This window comes from Bacidia gigantensis (genome assembly GCF_019456465.1).
Source record: "Bacidia gigantensis strain McMullin 20006 chromosome Unknown contig_231, whole genome shotgun sequence".
In the NCBI taxonomy this organism is placed as follows: domain Eukaryota; kingdom Fungi; phylum Ascomycota; class Lecanoromycetes; order Lecanorales; family Ramalinaceae; genus Bacidia; species Bacidia gigantensis.
Window position 1 is genome coordinate 1,986,744 of NW_025408598.1, and position 23,907 is coordinate 2,010,650.

At 51.1% G+C, this 23,907-nt stretch overlaps 9 protein-coding genes across 9 annotated transcripts; 5 read left to right on the forward strand and 4 right to left on the reverse strand.

Moving 5' to 3' along the window:
- Positions 1-330: 330 nt before the first annotated feature.
- On the forward strand, positions 331-1,485 carry KY384_004604 (uncharacterized protein; the record flags this gene model as incomplete). Its single annotated transcript, XM_044813109.1, has 2 exons — positions 331-718; positions 806-1,485. The coding sequence occupies 2 exons, from the start codon at positions 331-333 to the stop codon at positions 1,483-1,485; spliced, it is 1,068 nt and encodes a 355-aa protein (XP_044670529.1).
- A 209-nt stretch (positions 1,486-1,694) lies between these two features.
- Positions 1,695-5,248, forward strand: KY384_004605 (uncharacterized protein; the record flags this gene model as incomplete). The annotated part of the gene is made up of 7 exons (XM_044813110.1): positions 1,695-2,534; positions 2,583-3,164; positions 3,210-3,254; positions 3,310-3,519; positions 3,848-3,874; positions 3,937-4,670; positions 4,720-5,248. The coding sequence occupies 7 exons, from the start codon at positions 1,695-1,697 to the stop codon at positions 5,246-5,248; spliced, it is 2,967 nt and encodes a 988-aa protein (XP_044670530.1).
- Positions 5,249-5,731: 483 nt separating this feature from the next.
- Positions 5,732-7,140, reverse strand: KY384_004606 (uncharacterized protein; the record flags this gene model as incomplete). Its single annotated transcript, XM_044813111.1, has 2 exons — positions 5,732-6,939; positions 6,996-7,140. 2 exons carry the CDS (start codon positions 7,138-7,140, stop codon positions 5,732-5,734), a joined length of 1,353 nt encoding a protein of 450 aa, XP_044670531.1.
- Positions 7,141-8,445: 1,305 nt separating this feature from the next.
- On the reverse strand, positions 8,446-8,973 carry KY384_004607 (uncharacterized protein; the record flags this gene model as incomplete). Its single annotated transcript, XM_044813112.1, has 1 exon — positions 8,446-8,973. One exon carries the CDS (start codon positions 8,971-8,973, stop codon positions 8,446-8,448), a length of 528 nt encoding a protein of 175 aa, XP_044670532.1.
- An 874-nt stretch (positions 8,974-9,847) lies between these two features.
- On the forward strand, positions 9,848-10,774 carry KY384_004608 (uncharacterized protein; the record flags this gene model as incomplete). Its single annotated transcript, XM_044813113.1, has 3 exons — positions 9,848-10,036; positions 10,183-10,483; positions 10,548-10,774. The coding sequence occupies 3 exons, from the start codon at positions 9,848-9,850 to the stop codon at positions 10,772-10,774; spliced, it is 717 nt and encodes a 238-aa protein (XP_044670533.1).
- Positions 10,775-11,929: 1,155 nt separating this feature from the next.
- Positions 11,930-12,355, forward strand: KY384_004609 (uncharacterized protein; the record flags this gene model as incomplete). The annotated part of the gene is made up of 2 exons (XM_044813114.1): positions 11,930-12,035; positions 12,060-12,355. The coding sequence occupies 2 exons, from the start codon at positions 11,930-11,932 to the stop codon at positions 12,353-12,355; spliced, it is 402 nt and encodes a 133-aa protein (XP_044670534.1).
- A 1,668-nt stretch (positions 12,356-14,023) lies between these two features.
- On the forward strand, positions 14,024-15,678 carry KY384_004610 (uncharacterized protein; the record flags this gene model as incomplete). Its single annotated transcript, XM_044813115.1, has 6 exons — positions 14,024-14,045; positions 14,099-14,198; positions 14,274-14,420; positions 14,561-15,013; positions 15,114-15,267; positions 15,370-15,678. 6 exons carry the CDS (start codon positions 14,024-14,026, stop codon positions 15,676-15,678), a joined length of 1,185 nt encoding a protein of 394 aa, XP_044670535.1.
- Positions 15,679-16,560: 882 nt separating this feature from the next.
- Positions 16,561-21,131, reverse strand: KY384_004611 (uncharacterized protein; the record flags this gene model as incomplete). Its single annotated transcript, XM_044813116.1, has 4 exons — positions 16,561-16,803; positions 17,630-19,252; positions 19,301-20,956; positions 21,060-21,131. 4 exons carry the CDS (start codon positions 21,129-21,131, stop codon positions 16,561-16,563), a joined length of 3,594 nt encoding a protein of 1,197 aa, XP_044670536.1.
- A 1,133-nt stretch (positions 21,132-22,264) lies between these two features.
- On the reverse strand, positions 22,265-23,550 carry KY384_004612 (uncharacterized protein; the record flags this gene model as incomplete). The annotated part of the gene is made up of 2 exons (XM_044813117.1): positions 22,265-23,455; positions 23,509-23,550. The coding sequence occupies 2 exons, from the start codon at positions 23,548-23,550 to the stop codon at positions 22,265-22,267; spliced, it is 1,233 nt and encodes a 410-aa protein (XP_044670537.1).
- Positions 23,551-23,907: the final 357 nt, after the last annotated feature.

Below are 23,907 nucleotides of genomic sequence, written 5' to 3' on the forward strand. Positions count from 1 at the left end.
GAGTGTACAATCAATACGGTGGTCTTAATCCAAATGTCAGATATAAAGACTCAAAGTGACTACTGTTGGGGAACCAGTTCTCCTTGCAAGCAGGGTTGCGTGGCGATGAAACGGGGCAGTGCACCTTGTCAGGCAGAATTTGGGCGACAAGGCTAGCTCTTTAGCACGCATATTGGCTGCATAATAAGGCTGAATAGCCCACGGTCTCGGCTTATGTTCCCTCGGGCGCAAAGTTGGGGATTTCCATCTTGTGTCTGACAATGAACTTCATGAGATCAAATGCGACAATCATCTTGAGATCGAGGAAGCTCGGAGGATCCCTCATTCATTATGGCATTGGCATTGAAACCACATGCTGCTCAGCGAGTGGATGCGGAAGCCAAGCTTACTTACACTGAAAGCTGGCTTCAGGCAATCCGAAAGGATGAAGGCAACGGCGCTGCTGAATCACACAAGTCCCCGCACTCAGCGCCGCTTTCAGTTTTATACCAGTCGAATTTAGATGCCTTTCGTTTCGTTTGTTACAACACAAATCAAACAACCCCAGATCTGTCCTTGGGAATATCTTCAACTGCTATGCGGGATGAATTGGCCAGATTTCAGCTCTGGGGTGACGAGGTTGCGCTGGAGGTCGTAGATCGTGTTCTAGACCAAGCAGACGACCTCAAGACCAAAATCCTCCAGTATCTTGTCGAAATTGGGAGGCTACTCGAGCAAGGTAAGTGACGCTCACTGGACGTCCAAGCAGTCTGAACTGCCGTCTTGCCGCGTTTGCCTTGCCCATCCCGCTGACAAGCGAATCCAGCAAGGGATTTCAAAGACAGCTCAATCATCGACAAGCATCCAGTCGTGACTCTTCCACATGAGTTAAAGCAGCATTCTAGGTGCAAGCGATCGCGTGCGGTTTCGGAAACTGCGAGCTCTGATGAAAGCGATAACGACTCGAGTGATGAAGCGGGTGACCTGCCAGATGATATAGGCTTTCAAACAAAGTGTCTACTTGAGTTGACCCCGACCATCCAATGCTGCATCGAACGAAATCAGAACTCAAATCTGCAAGCCGTTCCTGCCCAGCAGTTCACTGTCTCGGGTCCGGCCTACTATTATGTTCAAGTTGTTGGCGAGAAGTTCAAGGATGCTCCTAAGCAACTAGTAGAGCGCCTTGGGGAAGCCAATTGGCAGCGACACAATCGACTGCGTCAGGTAGAAACAGGGCAACCACAGATCGAGATTAATGACACCAGCACTGTCAAGCCCAAATCCGTTTTTAATGATTCAGGCATAGGGACGACAGAAACGGGCAGCTTGCGCTACGCCGCTTCCGTACAATCACATTCCTCTTTCATCTCAAGTAATGCGACGGGCGATATCAACCGCCTTCGTGTACCGTCTGCACCGGAAGAGGTGAAACGCGGCGTACCATTCTCGTGCAAGTACTGTGGACAGATGCAGTACAAGATAAAAAATCGGGTTGATTGGAAGTAAGTCAAAGGTTAGTTATTAAGTCTCGTGCGCTGATTTGATCCAGGATCCACATTTTCTCTGACCTACGGCCATATATCTGTACACACGAAGACTGCGCAGATTACTTGTCGCAATTCACGTCTCGGCTTGTATGGGCAGATCATGAATTCTCAAAGCATCGCTTTCAAACAGAATGGCAATGCCTACTTTGCAGCCTACTTTTTGCAGATATGTCAGGCTGCAAAAATCATCTGAAGTTCAAGCACCAGGTTGAGATAGCAGAATCATCCCATTTGATACACCAAATGATGACCCAAAAGCCTCGGTCACGTCCGATTGACCAAGAGGAGTGCCTTCTCTGCAGACAAAAGCCTGCCACTACGAAAAGATCATTCTTGAAGCACGTGGGCAGACATATGGAGGATATCGCTCTCATGGCGCTCCCTGTAGCTGATGATGGCAGTGAAAACGAGGACTCGGATGATAATGAGGACAGCCAAATAAGCCTGGAGGAAGTAGCCGCCCAAACTATGGCACGCAATATGTTATACGGTCCAGAAGACTACCCTGACGAATGGCAATTTCTGGAGCAGCTGCAAGGGCGCATTCCATATGATATTGACTTCACATCTGAGGCAATGTCCAAAGCAGTCGAAGTGATCTCCAATATGCGCTCCGGCCCTCAGATGGCAAAAGAACAACGGGAAGGAGTTTTTGGTGGCCTTCTAGGAATCTTAGGCATTCTGCATCCTACTCAACCTATTCTCTCACACTGTGAACACTTGTGGGCTAAGATCGATCCACAGCCTGATCAACATCAGCACACAGGCCAAGCGAACAAAGATTTCTCGCGAACTCAGCTTGAAAATGATACTGTACCAATACCCTCTGAACGACAGCCAAGCGAGAGCCCTTTTGATGGACAGCAGTGGACCGCTATCCAAAAGCCTAGAGTGACGAGCGGCTTTGGGTCTGTACAAGAAATGACTGACTTCCCACAATACGTAAAGCATCTTGGGACTGACTTCCAAGAAATCGCTGTATCAATGGGAACGAAAACTCAACAAATGGTTTGTGCAAACGCAAGATTTCATGATCCTAACTAACACAATCCTCAGATCCAAAATCATTACTTCAGGGAGACCGATGCAGCAAGGGGTAAGAGTGGAAGACAGCTACAGGAGTATGCAAAGGTCGCAGACGGAAAGAGGTATAAAGATAGGAAGTTAGGCCCGTTGCCTACCCCATTTTTCCCTAACCCCTGGTCGCCAAAAGAACTTGATCCAAATACTATTCGCGAGAATCCCAAGAATCCCACATCTGAAAATTTAGAAGATACTGATGAAACTTTTCTGAGCGGACTTCGAGAAGATGCTCGGCTAGGTCATTCCAGCCCCTGGCAGTCGTATGAAACTCCAGTGCCTAAGTCTCGGAGGAGCTTTCAGGTTGGAGCTCCGAAGACGAAAGATGCTTCTACAGTCAATGCTCCGCATTCTGATTGGAACCAAAGTAAGGAAAGGATAGATAGTCTGAAGCCAATCCAACAGAATAGATCTGGACATTTTGACAATAGTGTACAACCAACGTCGACGAGAAAAATGTTTTTTGTTCCTGTCGACGATATCGACAAGAATGTGATTGAACAACAGGTACGGTTGATGCTCGGCAAAGATGCAGAGGTGTCGCATTGGAAGACCAAGGTCTGATGCAGTCTCCGTGATTCTTCAGCATGCTAATACTTGCAGGGTCATTTGCAATATATGATCAGAGCTGAACATCCTTTCACAAATGTATGGCCTGTTGAAGACTCTGACATTATCGATACTTCTCGCTAAAACTCACTAGGATCAATTAGAAGACCTCAAGGCCATGTCAAAAGATCATCAAGCGGGGAAAAGGCGAGGTTCTCACCCGGATTATACATTCAAGCGAGATCCTGTGACGAAACAGCTGACACAAGTTTCTTTTCCGTACCTAATGAATCAACAAGCAAGCCAAGAATACGAAGCACTGCCATCGACAGATCGATCATTGCCTGCATTTAAACAACCAGCAGTCACTCCTGCCGCCACTTTTGGAGTATCTTCACCAAAAAGACCCCAATGCTGGGATCACAATTGTAATGGGCGGATGTTCTCAACTTTCAGTAATTTACTACGCCACCAGCGCGAGATGTCTGGAAAGTCGGCAAAAGCTGTCTGTTTTAGGTGTGGTGCTGAGTTTACACGCAAGACAGCCCTTGATGGACATTTGGCACATGATAAGTGCAGCTCTAGGAAGACCGGAAAGAGTCCACAAATTGAGCGGAGTATCAAGAAACAATCGTCTAAGGTAGCCCTCTATCCACCACCAAGTTGGCGACACAAGGCTAAACACGAAACAGGATATGCAATCTGCTAAAAACGTAGAGGTAATGTCATGCATCTCTGTTCGCAGCTTTTTCCAAATCTCTGACATTAATCTCAAAAGCAGGAGTCAGATTTTGAGAAATCACCATTCAGACCTGATTCCAAATTTACAAATGAAGCGGGCACGACGGACTCGTCCTATGGCTCTCCGCAAGTTGTAGCGCCGGGAGACGTTCTAGTAAACTATGAAAACACCGAGGCAGTCTTGCCATCTGCAAGGAAGGATGTAGAGGACACATATACAGAGAAACAGACAGAGCTTGAGGTTACTTTCGTCTGTAAAGAGCCAGGCTGCGAAGACTTACCAGGATTCACAAACAATGGTGACTTAGGCTGGCACAATTTGGATCGGCATGGCGGTGGAAGCCAGTCTCCGAACGCAAATGCTGCGATTCCTGTTTGGGCAAACAATCTTTCAGGCGCTGAAGCTATGCCAGGAGTTGCTGCGATAGATGAGCACCCACGGGGACGCTTCGATGCTGCTCCCGTTCTTCCGACTGTATTACCCATCAAGAAGAACCGCCGGTGTACTGCGCCTGAAAAAGCCACCTATGAGTGTCGAGTCTGCGGAAAGCTCTTCAAGCGGAGTTATAACTGGAAATCACATATGGAGACTCACAACCCAGACCGCAAGTATCCACATCCGTGCACTGCACAAGTGAACGGTCAGCAGTGCTCAAAGAAATTTCAGCGGAAAAGCGATCTAGAGAGGCACTACGACAGTGTGCATCTAAAGGCGAAGAATCACTGCTGCAATCTCTGTGGTATTCGTTTTGCCCATAGAGATACCCTGAGAAGGTGATTATCGAGCCAATCTCTTTTGACAACGTTGTTGACCAATGATCAGACATACTGAAGATGGTTGCCCGAAACGATTCGGAATTTGGTTTTCCGAGGACAACAACCTAGATAGACGCCTCGATAGTGCTCCGAACCTCATACCTAGGCCTCAAGAAGAAAGTGGCGAGGAGCCTCTAGGAACTTATCCAATCAACGAAACTTCAGATCAAGGTCCTTTTCAAGCCTCAGCTATCAGTAACCCTGCAGCCGTCCCTCCGAACCTCATACCCAAGCCTCGGGAAGAAGAACATAAAAATCCTCTAACAACGGAGTCTATGAATGAATTTTTCAAACTTCCTGTCGTCCCTGAAGCATGGAATCCAGAAAGCGACCGCCTTCTCCTACAGCTTCGCTCCCATGGCTACACTTGGCAATCTATTGCTTCTGACTACATTCGTGATAAGACGCCTTATGCATGCCGCAAGCGATGGGAGAGGCTCATGGAAAGATACACACCTGAGCTCGACCCCCTTTATCGCAGGACACTCCCTGAGCCAACCGAATCTGTGGAAGCTTATGCATCTAGGTCCTGGTAGACTTGAAATTCGCAAGGAGAGGCGGGACCGGCCTACCACCGTCGATGATCCGCTCAGCCAGGCTTCGGTTGAGTAACAGGCAGGTACGGAAATACTACAAGCGATGTTTTGTTAACCATGCTTGCATCCACGACCAACCATCACCGCAAATTCGAACCTCCACGTTCGCTGGACTGAGCAGGCATTGGTATAATGGGCAATGAGAGAGGCATTGGAAGGTCATATACAAGGAACGAGAGGATTGAGAATATCTGTCTTCCTATTCAAGAGACAGCTCCATCTCACGTGCTCTATTTCCACCGAATTTCATCTCTCTTCCGGCCTTAAATAACAAGATCGTCTACTCCAGATGTGAGGCACATTGTAGAGACCTAGCCAATATGCCTCTTCGCACAATCCAAGCATATGCCCTCAACCCGTTCGTTCCTCAGATGTTCCCCCTCACAGCACCCGTCTTTTTGGTGCTAGACCACATCCTCCTCCCTACTGATGCTTCGCCGTACTCCCCTTCGTCCTAAACGTGCTAACCGCCGGAATCATAGCGGGAACCCTCGTCTCCTCCGTCGCATACGCCCTCGGAGTCAATTTAATCAGCGTATGCAACGGCACTTCCATCCACGGACTCTGCTCCTGCGGCACATTCATGTAGTACGCATAGATGCACCTCAGTACGGCCTGATGCGTCACGATGATGATATTCTCGCTCCTCTCTAACTCCATGATGATAGGCTCCAACCGAATCACGACGTCCCGGTAGGATTCACCCCCCCTGTAGCGATAGTTGTATTTATCATCATCGCGCGCCTGGAAGTCCTCGGGGTATTGCTCTGCGATCTCGGCGTAGGTCAGCCCGTCGCACACGCCCGACTCGATCTCGTCGAGCGCTTTCCATTCGAGCTTGTTGTAGTGGGTTTTCGCGGAGGCGAGGTGGCGCGCGGTGGCGATTGTGCGCTTGAGGGTGGAGGTCCAGATTGTGAGGGGGCGGTCGTCGCCGACGGAATTGGCGACTAATTCTGGGAGTCTGGACGCGTAGAGTTCGCCTCGCTCGGAAAGTTGCGAGTCCCCGCCTATTTTGCCGTCGAGGTTGTATTGGGATTCGCCGTGGCGGGAGAGCCAGATGCTGCGGGGGCGGATGTGGAGGTTCATGAGGTAGTAGACTACCCGGGACTGCAGGTAATCTTGGATGTTGTTGATGATTACTTGGGAGCCGACGTCGATGAGTTTCACGTAGGTGAGGTCTTTTTCGTCTTCGTCGATGGTTTGGTAAACGCGCTCGTAGTTGCGGATACGGTTGCGGAAATCTTTCGCTGCTGTCTCTGGGTCTTGGCCTATGTAGTCTGGGGAGGTAGTTTTCACTTCAAGGATGTTGGCCATGATGATCTCGTCGTTGTCGCATTTTGATTCCACGAAAAGCGTTTCGATGTTGTGCTCATCACACCACTCTTTGACCCAACGTCGCCTCGCTTTTGTGGAGTTGGTAGCATCAAGGACTGCTACCGTACCGGTCCCTTCGTTGAACCATTTGACCATGTCTGCCACCGCTGCTCTTGCTGCTGCTTGTCTCATCTTCTCCCCCTCTTTGTTTGAAGTGTCGAAGAAGTCTGCGCTGGGTGCAGGTGTGTCTGCTCGGCGGTAGGTACCAACGTTGAAGTTCTTTGCGGGTATTGAGAGCCATCCAAGGTATCGAACGACTGCGTAAAGCCATGTCAGCTGGAACAAAGCGCATTTGTGTTAAGGGCGTACTGACCTTTCTGTGCTATCAGTGACTTGCCCCGTGCGGGCAAACCAACCATAACCACACATATTCGAGTGTCCTCGACCTTTACCCCCATATGATTAGTCATGATTCTTTTGGTCGTCATCGAATCGAGAGAGCCGCAGTAGTCTTTCATGAAGGAGACGGTGTTTAGGAGGGATGGATGCTTCTAAGAGTAAAGAATGGGCGTGTGTAGAGAGATGTGACGGTCTTTTGATCATGGCCGCAGCAACGAGGCAAGAGGAAAGGCGAAAGAGGCAGTCCACAAAGCAAGTAGGCACACGACAACCAATTGAGAAAAGCTGTTCGAGTGCAGTGCGTCACTGCTTCACCTGCACGAGGTTCCCGAGGCAGCTTGAGCGATAGGTGCAGGGGAGATCAACAGGTCTCGCCTGGTCGGTAGGGAGAGCAGGTAAATTGCGTGGCGCTTTGTAGCCCTCAAAGATCCTGACGTTGTGGAGAAGGTCAATGGACCAGCGGAAAATATCGGCTAGACCATCCATGCCAAGAGAAGTCATTTGCTTAGTCACCCCGCTCTTACCCGCCACTTCCAAGGCAGGAAAAAGCATTTCTTTCTGCATGTACTTGCGTTCAGAAAGCGTTGTCGTTCTCGTCATGCACGAGGGTACAGGAAGCCGCGCATGACCTCGACCGAGTTGCTGATCGGGCAGATGATGTGTGGTTGGCACAGCTACCGGCTTGATCTGTTCGTTCTTTTTGTATGAAAAACGAATGTGATATGCCTAGCCAAGGAAATGCTGTGCGTGGCAATTGCTGAACGACTCATCGAGATCGTGGACTTACATTACTCATGGAAAATACTTTGCTACCTTGCCTGCCGCCAATCGACGGCCTTGGCCTCGGCGGGATCAGGTTGGAGACCATCGTGCGTCTTGGGGCGTCTTGGGGCGTCTTGGTGCGTCTTGGTGGGGCGGGGATTGCAAGAGGTTTTTGAGGTCGTGTGACAGATACAGATGGCTGCGATGATGTAGGACTAGACATGTGCAAAAATGATTCCTAGGCTTGGATAGGGATATCTCTCAGGAGTTTTACTCCGGCTTATGCTTGGCCCTATCAGTGGAGTGGGGATTCGCTTGCCGAGTACGCCTCATCCCAGATCGGGCATTTAAGTGTATGTCATAAGTCACGGAACGGGATGGTTGATACCTTATTGAGACTACGATTATGCTACTCGACAGTCTGTTCCATGTAGTCCTCAAGATTTGCGTGCCTTGATTGACGTGAGCTGTACCTCTATCAACAGTCATGCGTTGTATTCCGGCCAATGCCACGTTCATTGCATCGCGTGTAGCTCATCCAATATTTCAATTTCAATATTAATCACGACGACAGACTCTTGTCCATAGGACTTCTTCACTCTCAACCAACTCAGTCAGGCGACATGCAAGACAGCCCTGCTCGCAAATTTCCCACCCGCATATCACGGCTTCCCCTCCACCTTCCCCTTCGCACCTTCTCCTCCCTCTATCTTCCGCCCATCCACCTCTCCCCCTGCCTCTTCTATTCTCCCTTCCTCCTCCACATCCTCCCAGCCCTCCTCCCAGCCCTCCACATCCTCCCCCTCCCCCAACCGCACAGTCTCTTCCATAACCCTCAAATCCCTCTCCAGCACCTCGGCCCAATTCTGCACATCCCCCAATTCCTTCAATTTCTTCTGATGCCGTTCCGCCTCCTTCTCCAACCCCTTCCTCTCTTTCTCCAGCTCTTTCGTTTCTTTTTCCAATTGGCTTTGTTGGGTGGAGAGGGTGGTAGAGGTAGATTGGATGTCTTTGGCGCGCCGCTCAAGAGGTGCGGTGTGTGAGGCGCCGAGGGCGTTCAGGTGGGTCTTGAGCGCTGTGCGTGCGGTGGAGGTGCGCGCGGGGTCGGGATCGGGGTCGGCTTGGGCGGGGGCTGTGGTGGTGGAGGTGGGAGGGGTGGAGTTTGAGGGGGCTTGTGTGGAGGTCGACATAATCTGCTCTTGTGGGGAGATATTTGATGGTGGTGTTTGATGAAGGGCTACCAGCTCTTGCCCATGGTGGAGAGGGAGAGGGCAGCGGAGCGGCTTTTGGAGGTTGCTAGAGCTCTACCAAGTCAACTGGCCAGATTTGAGTGCTGGCTTCGGCTCGATGGTGTTGTCAAGACTACCGCCTGCTGACTGAAGCTCCTCACGTCTAGAGCGTTGTGGGTAGCTTGAATGGTAGCTCAAGGTTCATGCTCCAAAAATGAGCGCTACCATGAACAGCTTAGCGGCAGGGCTATGCATAGGGCTGCATGAGCGTCAACTTCATTGGCCAGAAATTCGCCGTGGGAACGCGCAGTTCTCGCGTCAAGTCTCATTCAAAATCAACTCTGATATATCTCGATCAAGCCTACGTTCACGCTCCTGCCATCCCACTGATAATCTATCAGCTCCCAAACAGGCAAAGACACAACCAGTCCAACCAATCGCCAGCCCCCGTCATTAGACAAGGCTGAAGCCGAAAGCCACCGCCAAACCATGACGCAACGATCGCCCAAATCAAGAAACGTCAGACCAAAAGGATCTAGACCCAACGCCAGAAATTTTCAAATTAACATCAGAGCTTCATTAGCAACCACTCTCATAGTCCTACCCCACGCTTGCCATCTCATCCATCTGCACACACCACGCTGTCACCATAATGTCAACGCCCCGCCGCCTCGCCTCAGGCCATCATCACCATGACTCTGGCCACCGACGCAGCGGCTCCGCAGGTCGCCACCAATCCCACCCCCAATCCCAATCCCATCAAGCAGACGCAGAGCGAGGCTACCCACCTCACCATTCCTCCCAACCAGAGAAACGACGCTTTCTCTCCAAAACAATGGAGGGCCATTTCGTCGCCATGAGCGGCGAGTTCGTGGGAACGGTGCTGTTTCTTTTCTTTGCGTTGGCAGCGACGCAGATTGCGAATCAGATCACGCCGTCATCGGCGCCGGCGCTGGATCAATTGATGTTTATCAGTCTGGCGTTCGGGTTCTCGCTCGCTACGACGGCATGGGTGTTTTATAGGGTTAGTGGGGGGTTGTTCAATCCTGCCGTAAGTTCCCCCATTTCCCCCTACTCTTGTCAATCAAAAAACACCGCCTATTTGCTTTCAAGCCACCTTCCCCCCTCCCCCTCCCCCTCCCCCTTCCAACAAACCCTAACATACCACAGGTAACCCTCGGCATGGTAGTAGCAGGAACCCTGCCCCCCGTCCGCGGGGCTTTGCTCTTCCTCCCGCAAATGCTCGGCGGCATGGTCGCCGCCGCGCTCGTGAAATGCATGTTCCCCGGCGTCATGAACGTCGCGACTGTGCTTTCGCCCGGCACCTCGAAAGCGCAGGGCCTCTTCATCGAAGCCTTCCTCACCGCTGAGCTCGAACTCACTATCCTCTTCCTGGCCGCGGAAAAGACCAAGGCTACGTTTGTCGCTCCTGTCGCTATCGGGTTGGCACTTTTTGTGGCGGAATTGGCTGGTATGTTCCCCCCCCTCCTTTTGGGGGATGTAGGGGGTGTTGGTCAGGCTGATTTTCGTTGCAGGTGTGTTTTTCACGGGGGGCTCGTTGAATCCAGCCCGCTCATTCGGCCCCTGCGTCGCAAACCGCGATTTCCCGAACTATCACTGGATTTACTGGTTAGGCCCCGTGATGGGCGCGCTCGCGGCTGCTGGATACTATCGATTCGCGAAGTATTTCGAGTATGAGGATGCGAATCCGGGGCAGGATGCGTCGAATGAGCATGTGGCGGAGCAGGCGAAGAACGCGTAAGTATTGCTTGAGAAGGGATGGGTTGATCTTGTACGCTGGGGATGGGGTTGGGTTGGGTAGATTGACATCGTTTCAGGCTTGGGTTTGGATAGATTGAGCGAGTGCATATATACATACATCATCAGCGTCCTGGGCACTGGAAAATGGGTGGTGGGGTGGGAAAAGTATCGCAATGAATAGGTTTTCTTCGGGCGATTTTAACATCCTATCGTAATTAGATCCGACTGAACAAACGAAGTCCCACTGAAGATACATGGAGGCGGCTCTTCGTAACACAGCGCGGCATATGACATTAATTATCTGCCCCTACCCTAACGCGCCGCCATCTATCCAATCCGACGGGGTTGCAATTACGTACAATGAAAGTGACGACGAGCTTCATTCAATAATACACACAACACACACACACACACACACACACACACACACACACACATATCTCCCCCCCGCTTCACTTCCTTCCCATCCCATCCCATCGACCCCGTTCCCACTTCCTTCCTTCCTTCAATCATCCCGTCTTATGCGGTCCATGCACCACCTGCTCCACAGCGCCATGCCCTCCTCCTCCTCCTCCCACGTCATCAGGCGTATACGCTTGATACCCCACCCCCACCCCCTTCCCCAGCCTTTTCTCCCGCACTCGTAGGCGGCGAAACCCCCCTCCGTGCACCGGACTCGTAGGCGCCTGCACGGGCTGCGCATGCGTCTGCTCTGGCGTCGGCCCCGATTGATGGACCGCGGACGTCGGACTGACGGGACTGTGCTGGATTTCCCGCGATTCACCGCCGGGCGGTGGGGGGTAGTAAGTTTGTGCGGTCCCCGGGGGTGGCGGGGAGTGTCCCGGGTACGGGGAGGTGGGGGAGTACATGGAGGAGGACGAAGGGTGAGTGCCTGGGGAGACGGCGGAGTACATGGATGTTGTTTGCCCGGGGGGCCGGGGGGGCCGTATTGGTTTGGTTGGAGATTGTTGGGGTTTTGGTAGTAGGGCTGTGGGGGCGGCTGCCCGGGTTGCTGCTGGGGGTAGTACATTCCCCCCGGCGGAGGTGGGGGTGGTTGGTAGTACATAGGTTGGCCTTGCTGCATCATCTGTGGGGGTTGCCCGGGTGGAGTGAAGACGCCTGGGGCGGTCATGGTGCCGAGTTCAGGCGGGTCGCGATGGCGGAATCCGTATTTCATCCACAGCGAGAATTTCTGGCCGAAGCTCATCTCGCGCCATTGTTTCTGCAGGCGGGATTGTTCGTCTGGTTGCGCGGCTCGGTGGGTGCGTAGGCAGAGCAGTGTCCAGAGCGAGATGCAGATCCAGAAGATGGGGACCCCGCGGAGTGCGTACCTGCCTTGCATCAGACGCGAGAACCAGAAGTAGGACTCGATGAATCCGAAGAGGATGAGAAGGGCGAGGATGGGCACGATGATGACGATGTAGATCAGCCAGAAAGGGCACAGGGACCCAATGCAGCCTATGTTGTCATCGTCGAAATCGTCGTCTCCGCCAGATCGCAAGCCGGTGCTGGTGGCAAAGCTGGTGCCGGTGCGAGTGCCGGTGCGAATACTGGTGCGGGCCCGACTAACACCCGTCTCTGATGGATTGCTGCATAAGTTGATATAATCATTCTGCACGTAATCGGTGGTCTTTACCAGATCCAAGGAGGATGGCACGGCATTGGGGGTCAGGTAGCCAGTGACAAAGACGTCCGTTCCGGAGCGACTTGAGGTTGTGGAAGTGGGATTGAGATTGGTCTCTGCTCCCAGGGGCGCGTAGATAAGCTTCGATGTGGTGTACTGGAATGACGAGGGGCAATTGGCAGGTGCAGTATAGATGACCTGCTGGTAGAAATTGGTGATAGTCAGGTCTGCGTTGAAATCAGTCTGTGAGCTGCTCGCGGACGCTAGCTGATCTGGTGGGACACTGGCTGCATTGATATACTTGGTCAGGTAGAGAGCATCATGGCTCACATCTGACGAGCTCGAGGTAGAAGTCGCGCTGGCAGTTGGGGGAGATGTCACCGGGGCGCGCCAATGGATGGAGCTCGTGAACGTGAAGCTAGAATCATCGATGGAGAGGGATTCGGCAACATAGTCGATTATCGTCCAGAAGGCTGCTGTGGCTTGATGGAACCGTACAAATGTTGCAAGCACGGCTAGGCAGATTCTGAGCGGCAACTTCATCGCTCAGAGGCTCGTGCTGCTCTCAGTCTCAGCTTTGACGATCGCTGACAGGAGATATGGGGGGGGTCAATGTCAGCTCTGGCTCCTGGTCTGCTTTTTCTCGACTTGTCTTTGCATCTCCATATCTTCTATCAACAGAAGTGACTCGCCGAGGTTTGTGCGGATGTGGGACGGAGAGGGGGAAATTTGGTGTTGGTGTTTTGCCATATTGGGGATAGCCTATTGACGCGCTTTTAATGAAAGAAGTCTCTAGTGCTTACTCTTGGCTCGCGTATATCGATGAGCGATTGGCTGCTTAGATGGAAGAGGCATGGCCCCCGCAGACCGTTGCATGTAACGTGAGTGACCATCGGTGGCAGAGATGAAACGGTGGATAGCAATACGCTTCATCTTGCCTGTTCTGTGCATATCTCTATCATTTTCATTAAATGTGCATGCACGTGTGCATAAGCACTATAATTAGGGTGCTGACTCTTGGCGTCTGTCAACCTCACCGGCTTTAATTCCGCGCAAGAACGCCTGACTCTAAATTGGTCCAGGCGCAATCTTCACCAAGCTCTGTTAGCTCTCTTAGCTGCATCATGCCAGAGGGCTTTCTCATTCAAATGAAAGTCTTATTTTGGGCGATCATGCACTCGGAATACCGGGCGAAAGACATAAGCAGGGCTGATTACTCCTTAGCGCGGCCAAAACGTTCACCACATTGGCCGCGAAATGCCTCCTAATGCGGGATCGTGCCGAATATGCAGCACTGGCTTGACCCACTGACACCGCTAGCCACATCTCCTGCTATAGGCAGCGGAAAATCGTCACCTCATACAAATCCATACATATGAAGCTCTTCGCATTTCATGATCTGCAATCAGAGCCGCAATGCTGACCGCTTAGCGTGGCTTGCGAGGCAAACTGCATTCGATCTTTCTTCGACTGATGAATATAAAACAGCACACAACATCCAATCTACACATAGCCATAGTATAGCAACAGGAAGCATCATCGAGAACGAATACTTCCACTCTACTCTTGAACCATCGTCTTCCAACCTATACACTTTCTTGGTGTCCCTTTAGGGAAACTTTCACAATGGCGGAGAATGGCCAATATGGTAGGCACCTCTTCTTGACGAATGTTAGCGCATGGTTACTGACCTCACCAAAGTTGACAACTCAATCTGGTTCTACGCACCCAACAAGGTCGCTCCGGTCTTCTTCACAATATTTTTCGCTATATCCTTTGCAATTCACCTGTGGCAATGCATGTACGTCTCCTGCATTTCTTGATCCTCCATTCCTCCTAATACAAGTCCCGGAACGTAATACTGACATCTCGGCAGCCACTTCAAGTCGTGGAAATTCACAGGTCTCCTGCCATGGGCCGCCCTCATCTTCGTCTCCGGCTATGCCACGCGAGAAGCCGGTGCTTTTCACTATGATAATCTTGATGTCTTCATCGCCTCCATCTGTTTGGTCTACGCTGCTCCGTAAGTCACCATGACTCACTCTTCATAATCATCTATCACTCTATCCTTCTGTCTCCATTTTCCCCTTCCAATCTATTGTCTTTTGCTGTCTTCTTCACCCCCACCCACACAATTCAAATACCCTCATTGACTATTTGCAGGCCCATCTACGAACTAGCCAACTACATCATTCTCGGCAGAATCCTCTACTATGTACCCTACCACTCCCCCATCCACCCCGGTCGCGTCATCACCACCTTCGGCTTCATCTCTGCCATCGTCGAAGCACTGAATGCCAACGGCGCCGCCAACTCATCCAACTCCTCGCTGACAAAATCACAACGCGATATAGGCCATGCGCTGTTAAAGGCTGCGCTTCTGATCCAGTTGGTGGTTCTGACCTTTTTCGTCTCTCTCGCCGTTACTTTTCATCGGCGATGCAAGCGCGCTGGTCTCTTACCTGCGAATCTCAAGACTATTCTGTACACGCTATACGCCTCTTCGACTCTTATCTTAATACGCACGATTTATCGTACGGTCGAATACTGGGAAATTGTGAATGTCGATTTCAGCGATCCGAACCTCAAAGTGTCCGAGCTGTCGCCAATGGTTCGGTAAGCTTCCAATCTATTCCTCCTACTCTCTCCGAAACACCCAGTCAACATTCTCCTTATTTGATATTCCGCCAGATCATTCACTAACACTCTTTCCTAGATACGAGTGGTTCTTCTGGCTGTTCGAAGGGTCCCTTATGCTCCTCAACACTACCCTGATGAACGTCTGTCATCCTGGCCGTTTTCTCCCTCGCTCAATCAAGGTCTACCTCGCACAAGATGGCGTCACTGAGCTCGAAGGTCCTGGCTATCAGGTATGGCCCGCCTTTCCACTCTTCCCTTCCTTCTTTCCCCACCCTTTCCTCTGCCTTCAAACCTCCTATCTCATTGAGCAAACTAACATTCTTCTCCCACAGGAGAAGCGCAACTTCTTCATCACCCTCCTCGACCCCTTCGACCTGGTCGGTCTGATCCAAGGGCGCAACAAACAGAATCGCTTCTGGGAGACCCAGGAACATGCCCAGCCCGTCACCCAAGGGTCAAAAGTCACTCCCGCTACAAGCGAGGACGGTGCAAAGAGAAACGTCGGGATGGTACTCCTGGACCCACTCGATCTCATCGGACGCGTAACGGGTGAGAGAAAGAGGAGGGAAGAGCGCGCAAGACACGGGCAAGGGAATGATTTGTTGATGGAGGATAGGCAGACGGTGCAGGCAAAGGTCTGACTTTCACTGCGTCTCGGAGGGGAAGTGCTGAAATTATTTGCAGTGAACAGGCGCCTACATCTTTCGTTGGCGTGTTGGCGTAGACGAAGTACCGACTTCCTTCTGTTCGATGGGGGGATACATTCGTTCATCTCCCTTAGAAGACCGTTCATTGTTCTCACTCTTGCTTATCAATTGAAGCATGTACAGTCGTTTGACTATATGGAAAATATCAAGTCATTTCCATACCAAGATCGTGATAGCACCTATACTCCCACAAGGGAATCGGCCATTCCATTCCCTGTACGCTCTTAACGAGTAACAAAACATCTAGTCTGCGCACCTTCCACACCCATGCCCGTACTCACGTATTTATACTTACCCCCTTAGCTGGCTTATCTACTCTCTTCACCTATCCCATCATCCCTATCGCTTTCCCTAACCTCCCGCTGCCGCCCTTCCGACGAAGGAGGCCATCACCCTTCCCCCTGTCAAATCCTAAGTCATACCTCGTCTCTCCCCTCCCTCTCCCCTCCCCTTCCTCCCCTCCCTCCTCTTCCCACTTCCTCCAACTTCCACACTCCAAAATCCCCTCCCATTTCCCCAGCTCATCAAGCGCGATTTGATATGTCTCCTCCTTCCCGCTTCTCGCCATGGCATGTCTAATAAACTTTCCCCTCCTTTCCTTTTGAACTATTTCATGCCGGCTCAGCCCTGCGCACTTCAGTCCTTTTCTCCGCTACTGTTTCTCCCTATTTCTCGTCATTCCACACATCCATCCCATCCATTTTCAAGTCTTCATACTTCTTTCCCCTCCCTCTCTGTTCCTTACTCACTCTACACTCCTATTCCTCTTCCCTCTTCCCCTTCCTTCCTTTCTCTCCCGCACTTTCCTATCTCTCCCTATTTCTTATCTCTCCCCACCTTCACTCCACTCCCATCATCTCCTTCCCCTTCCCCCTCCTTCCCTTCCTCCTCCTTCTCCTCCCCCGTCCTTCCCCCGCCCCCGTCCTTCTTGTCCCTTCCCCCTTCCCCCTTTCCATCCCTCCCATCCCCCTCATCTCTTTTCAACTCTCCTCTTCTTCGTTCCCGCTCTTTCTTACGCCACTCTCTTTCTCTTATCCCCCCCTTCTCGATCTTACCGGCCTAGGTCCACCTTTATCCTGCCATATCATTTTTCAACCTTATCCCTACCCTGTAGAGACCCACCTTTTTAGACTCCACCGCAACTCTAATACCCACCATTCATTCCACGCACTCTCTTTCCATGTGCCCTCCTGTATACGGCTCCTTACACTTCAGAATTCTACCCCCTGGTCTTTGACGTTCTCTGTGCCTGCTTCCTCCATCAGCGCCTTCGTCTGTTCGTGTGTATCTATTACATCCATATTTCACTTCCCTGGTGTTCCTCCATAGTGACGATGACGGGTACCGGCATGGCGCATATTCATGTCATCTAGCCAGAGATACTAAGCATACGATGATATTTAAACCCACAAATTTACAATTCAGAAACATCTCGTGGTGACGAATACGTCTTATTTGCTATGCACCTGTCTACCGATATTTTACCATGCCATTCCTCTAAGAATCACTATCCCCATGCCCATACGCGTACGCATAATGAAAATGAAAAGCATAAAAATAGGCCGAAAATCGCCCACCACCTCCATCCATTGATCCCCTAGAAAAACACCACATTGCATCGCAAGCAATCTCCCCCATTTGCCACCGTCTTTTATTCGCCATTGCGTGTTGCTGTAAGTCATAAGAATCGCCAGCACTGCAACCCGTGTATCTTCTATCCGTGCCAAAGAAAAATAGAAATAAGGAAAATGCTGGGGAGTGAATGAGCGAAGAGAGCCTGTGTGTGTTGTGTTGCAAGCAAACACGAGAAACCGTCGTAGAAGATGTCTCGATCGGCCGAGCAAGTCGTTTCGCATGCCGTTGAGTAAGAAAGAATAAGAGAAACCCATCCCGAGATATCGATCCATCCGCAGTTCCATGATGCATGTCGAGTAAGACATCCGCTGTCAATAACCAGAGTCTCGGATACTTGCTGCAGCTGCTGAAGCATGCCGTGGTGTGTATCACACCCCACCACCTCAAAGATAAAACACGTATCCTTCAACCTATCATGAACCGTAATCTCCTTCTGCTCCGCAGCTCTCTCATTCGTTCGATTCACCCAAGGCTGCGGATCATACAACCGTTCCAAATAGACCCTCCCACGCTCACACAGCAGATCTGCCAAGTACGCCGGTGGACAGACACTAATGGCCTTCGTCGCTCTCGGGAAGAGATAGCACATGGCGTGCGTGATGCCCTCGAGCATATCCGCCTGATTTTCATATTGAGCACTCTTGGATAACCTGTGGTGGTGGAAGATCTGGTCGTAAATGACATAGTAATGCGAGGTGCGCGCGGTGCCCTGAAGTGCACTGTGAGGCTGGAGGTAGAATTCCCAATTACGAGCTTCGGTGACGCCGCGATCGATGACGGTGCCAGGTTTGAGGTTGGAGTTTTTGGCGGCCTCTGTGAGGTCCTTGGGATAAAAGCGGAGGTGGTGACGTTTGCCGACGATGACGATGGTGACTCGGGGATAAGTATCGTTCTTAGTCGTATTCTTATTTCCTTTATCATACTCTGCTTTGAATGCCTTCCTCATGAGTATAAGTTCCTCGTCGAGGACCTTTTGATATTGGCCCTCCGAGACTCCATCTCGATAGACTAAGATATTTTCGGGCAATGTGTTCTTGTTCTTCTTTCTCCAAAGTAGCAAGCGGCTTATCATAAGATCTTGAAGGCCCGATATCATCTCCCCTTTGCTCTTTTCCTGAATTGCAAGCTTTCCAGGGAACTGACTCAGGTAAATATCGTAACTTGCGACGATGGCGGCAATGCTAGGTGCGTTCACGCAGGAGCCTGGGGATGGATGAGTTACGTCCAAGCCAACGACCATTGTCGAGCCCTTAGATATGAAACCAAGTTTTGCGTTGTCAACAAGTTGATTGATTCCGCCAAGCTTAAAATTGAATTTCATCGCCAAGTTCGCTTGATACTGTGGCCCACTCGGCCAGAACTTCTTGGCCACAGCACACACGGTATGAACACCAAAATGGATGTCGGCCAGCCTTTTGACATGGTTGTAAATGGCCTTGTCCTCGTCTGGCAAGCAAACAAAGAAGAATTTGAACCCTGGCTTACTAAGGACACTTGCGAGATCGTCCCGATTCTTTCTGTCCACCTTCTGCCTCTGGTCATCATTCGGTAACTCAATTCCTTTTGACACTTGTGCCATGATTTGGCCGGGGGCCTTCTCGATAGTCATCCCAATTTTCCGCATCTCTACCATCAACTTTTTGTATGCAGCCACGAAGTCATCAGTCTTGGTGAAATCTGTCTTGCCGGCTTTGGTTATCAAAAAGACAGCCCAATCTCCCAAGCGCATTGCTGAATTCATTTTGAAGTCAGCCAAATTCCATGATCCATCTTGAGGGCTATGATTCTGGTTTTTGTATATGAGTTTAGGCGGCTGAAGGGTACGACTTTGTACTAATATCAACTTGTTTGTGACCTTGAGGTTGAAGTTTTTCTTCTCGAGTCAGCATTGAGATTTCACAATCGTCAAAGAAATGCTTACAAGGGCAGGATTCTCTTTCCGCTCTAGACCGACTTGCTTCACACCTGGTCCAGTGATGTAATCTGCATTCTTCCAGGGTCGACGCACCGTGAATTCGATCATCTTTTGTGTTTGCGTGGGGTCGAGCTTCATCCTGCAAGGCTGACCCGGTTCGACTTGACAGACGTCGGCTGGGAGATAGGTTGGTTTCTCTTTAGTCCCCACATTGACGACCGGGTCCTCAGTATTCCTATGTCTGCCCGGATACTCTGCCAAAAAGATCAGTATCTTGTAAAGAAGGCCGGAGGAATACTCACGCTGGTGGAAGTATTCGAATACGCTGACATAGCAATTTCCCCTGTGGAATTTTACGTCTCTCGAACCCGCGCCAAATTTCGATACTTGAGGCGGATTATCGAGTTTATTGCCGTCATCTTTTGAGGCAAGCCCCAAGATTGAACTCTTTTTTGGTATCTTGTCATTTCCGTCCGAGTGCATAGTCCTCACTTTGAGTCCAAAAAGGAAAGTATTAAGATTTGACATGCTGTCGGAACCGAAATCTTGTATCAAGCGGGAAAGAGATCCTTCGTTGTAGACAGCTATGTGACTAACGTTGACATTCACAAGGATTCGCGCCGTTGCCAGCCGAACGCTACTGAAGAATCCACGAACAGCTTTCAAGCCAGCGCCAAGGCCTTTACTCATGTTTTCGTCCGAGATAGACTTCTGAGCGTAACATCTGTTGCCTGTTGTGTACATGGTCGATTCATGTTTCGCATAATGAGACAAGAAGATGTTCAGAGCGTGAAGGTACAAGTTCTTGTCCAGGACCAATACTTCGTTAATATCGGAAGATTTGAGATAATGGATCAAAAGGGAGAGTGGCAACTCAGTCTCGACCGTGACTTTAGCGGTGTAAGTTGTGGACCACTGTTCTTGTGTTTGGATTTCCTTCCCTCTCTTAACTATAAATTTCTCTTCTTCTTTAGGATCTTGGAGTTTCTTGGACGAGATGAGGGTTTGACGTTTGTCTGTGACAATGCAGTCTCGAAAGTCTTTGTATGGGGCTCGATCCAGTAAGAGCTCGATGATCAGGCTGGCCAATCTTTTCCCTTTTGGTGGTGGGACAACAGTGATCTTATATGGATGTAGGACCAAATCTTTTTCGGTATCTTTCAACATCATTTCGAAAAGGTTTGCGAGCACTGTGACCATCGACCCCTTTGTCCCAAACCCAGGGCGTACAGGGAATTCAGGCTCCCTTGTATTGGTGCCTTTAGAAGAGTTCAATGACTCCTCTAATCCATTTTCTGTCTCTTTGACTTGGACTGTAGGACTATTTTCTTTGGCGTTCCCACTACGCAAGCGCCCATTAGCTCTCGGCTCTCCAATGACAGACAATCTCGACTTACGAGTAGAATTTCTTTTCATCCTTCTTTTAATTGTTCTTATCGGTTGCCACCACTTCGAGTCCAAAGAACTCGTCTTCGCTGATCGCTTGCTGGTCACTACTACTGCCAGCGCTAGCGCCTTGTCCATCTGAAGTCTTCTTATTATTACCGGTGGCGCCACCATGGCCCTTCTTTTTCCCTTTCCCCATGACGACAACAACCCCAAGCTCTCCTCACTCGATTGTTCCTCTGACTGCGACACTGTAGATAGCACTTTGATGGCTGCCTCGTAGAATGCACAGTAGCAATGTCCCAAAATGTAGCAAAAGAATGAGATGAATGTTCCAAAAGTGTGTGTTGAAGAAAAACAAAAACAAAAGAAGAGAAACAGGTTTAAAGTCTGCCCCACCACGTGGTTTCCTAGGCAGGAAGCGGGCATGATTGCCTGGGTGATCTGGCATGTTTGCGCCTTCCTCATTTGGAGGGGTTATGCGCGGATCAACACCGCACCTGACTGCTGAGAGTGGGAGGTAGTGAATTGAAATGTGAAGACCAAGCGATAAAACACGTGACAGAATGCAGGAATGGTGAATAGGCTGTCAGTCAGCAGAGTGAATCCTCATCCCCTACCTACCACCAAGCGTCTCCACAAGTAATATCCATTCACCCTATCACCAGACCCCCGTCCCAGTCTCCCAGATCTTTGCAAGGCAACCGATGAAATGCCTGCTTTCCTTCCCCCCTCCCCCCCTCTCTTCCCCAACACTCCTCCCCTGCTGTTGCCACATCCTCATCAAAACACGCAGGCGAAGACATGACCAGAAGAGTGAATACTCATAGTCACCAAACTCTGGCAATGTAGGCAACAGTAGACGTGAACCCCCATCTTCCCTTTCCCTCTCCTTTCTCATACAGCAAATCATGTCCCCCATCTTCTCTCTCGCACTGTACTGGTGTACAGACAGCACACACCAGCCCCTACCTGCCCTACCCCTACCTGCCCTACCTCCCCAATTTCGACCACGCGACACCGCCTGGCAACTCACACCACCAGCCAACAATTCGTTCATGAAACTAAACTGAACTGCACTGCAACAACCCGCCCGCACCACCCGAGAAGTGAAGGCACTGGAAGGGGTTTAGCGCCGCAAGCGTGCATGAGGATAATTTTGTGCACTCATTATGCATAACGCATAAATAAAAACATTTCTTTGCAAAGTATGGATAAGCGACGACTAGAGCTGGACGAAAAGACCATAGCGAACCCTCTTCTCCTCTCCACAGACTCAGCTACAGCAAAGGGAAAAACTCACTAAACCTCCCCTGACCATCCCACGCCTTCTTCACGGCTTTCAGACGTTGCAAGCCCCCCCTTCCCCTCCCCCTCCTATCTCCCCTCCTCCTTCATACCCACCCCCATCATCATCCCCATAGACCCCTGCAACCCCCTCATCACCAAACGCATAATTAACATAACACCGCCCCCCCAACCCACCACTCCCTCTCCACCACTCCCTAACCCGTTTCCCCCACGCCTCCGCCCTCGCATCGAGCGCCGGGTCCTGATACCACGCGATAGCCGCAGCATTATACCTCAACCTGCTCCTCCACGGATAGGCCGTCTCTGCATCGGGCACGCGCAAGACGGCGTCCATGGGATATTTCTCCACCAACACCGCACTTTTCTCCGTCCCATTCCCCCCACCTTCAAAAAAGCCTTATACTCCTCCCAAATCGCGCGCATGGCAACGGGGGAAACATGCGCCAATCCCGCCCCATACGTCGGTTTCCTCGCGCCATCCTTAGCGCAAAACATCTCACTCCCCTCATTCACCTTATCATACTCCTTGAAACCAGTAGAAGCGGCATCTTCCCTCCACCCACCAACATCATAAATACTGCGGAAAGCGGCACGGGCGGTAAGGGCGTCGGTGTTAGCGTAGAAGAGCTCGGCGACGATAGAGGGGGTGCAGTCGGGGAGCGGGGCGAAGAAGTAGAGGAATATAGCCATGTGGGCGCCGAGGTCGAGCGCTTCCATCGCGCTCACGAGTTGTTCGAGTTTGGATTCGTCGAAGAGGAGCGTGGCTAGCCAGGCGCCGCTCTTGGATTTGTCAGGCATCGGGTAAGCTTTGAGGGTCGCGCTGGTGATGATGCCGAAGTTGGGGCCCGCGCCGCGGATTGCCCACCAAAGATCTTCTTTTGCGGTCGTGTCGTCGTCTGTGCCTGTGTCTGCGTCGTTCTTGCTTTTGCCTTGTATCGAGCCCTCTTCCTCTTCTTCTTTCGCGCCAATGGTTAAGAGCTCGCCGGCTGCGGTGATCATGTTCACGGAGAGGATGTTGTCGACGCCTAGTCCGTATAGGCCTTGGAAGCGGCTGTAGCCTCCGCCGAGGAGGGCGCCGAGCATGCCGACGCAGTTGCAGTTTCCGGTCTGGATCTGGACGCTGTGCGCGTGGGCGGCTGTGACGAGATCGGAGATGAGGACGCCCCCGCCGATTGTGACGGTCGCGTTGGTGGAGGTGGTATTGTAGGTGGTTATGACAGGCGGGAGGGAGAAGGAGATGTTGTTGAGGTTGCGAAGGTTGATGAGGATGGAAGAGGGAAGCTGCGCTGTGAGGATGTTGGTTGAATTGGAAGCGGTGGTGTTGACAACGGCGGAATATGTGTCGTTTGGAGAGATTCTACCGATAAAAGCAGAGGTTTGACGAGGAAGATGGAAGGTTGTGGACCAGGCATTGCCGCCGTTTTGCGCCAGGAATGGTATGGAGTTGTGGATACAGTATCGGACCTGTTGGACATCATCGTGAGTGACGACTGTCTTGACGGTAGAGTCTCACATACCGTCCAGAGAACATCATCCTCTGTCGCAACGTCTACCACCATGCCAGCCTTTGGCGCCTTGAAAGTGCTCCAGCGGTTTGTGTCGTAGCCATTGTGCGAGATGTTCGCATGTGGTGACAGTCGTCGCCCTAGAGTCTCGGCGATATCATGAGGCTGCCAGCGTGAGTTTTCAGGCCAGGTATCATTGCGCCATGATTGCGCAATTGAAGGAGTCGCATAAAGCAAAGCGATCACACGAAGAAAGGCACGCATTTGCAGGCGAGTAGAAGAGGTCAACTCTGTTTACATCCAAGAATTGTGACTATCAAAATCCGAGGGGCAGTGTCTTAAAGGCACGTGGCTCACTCCGACTAAGTATGCAGGAATGCAAGATTCAAGTTTCATCTGATGGTACGTGCT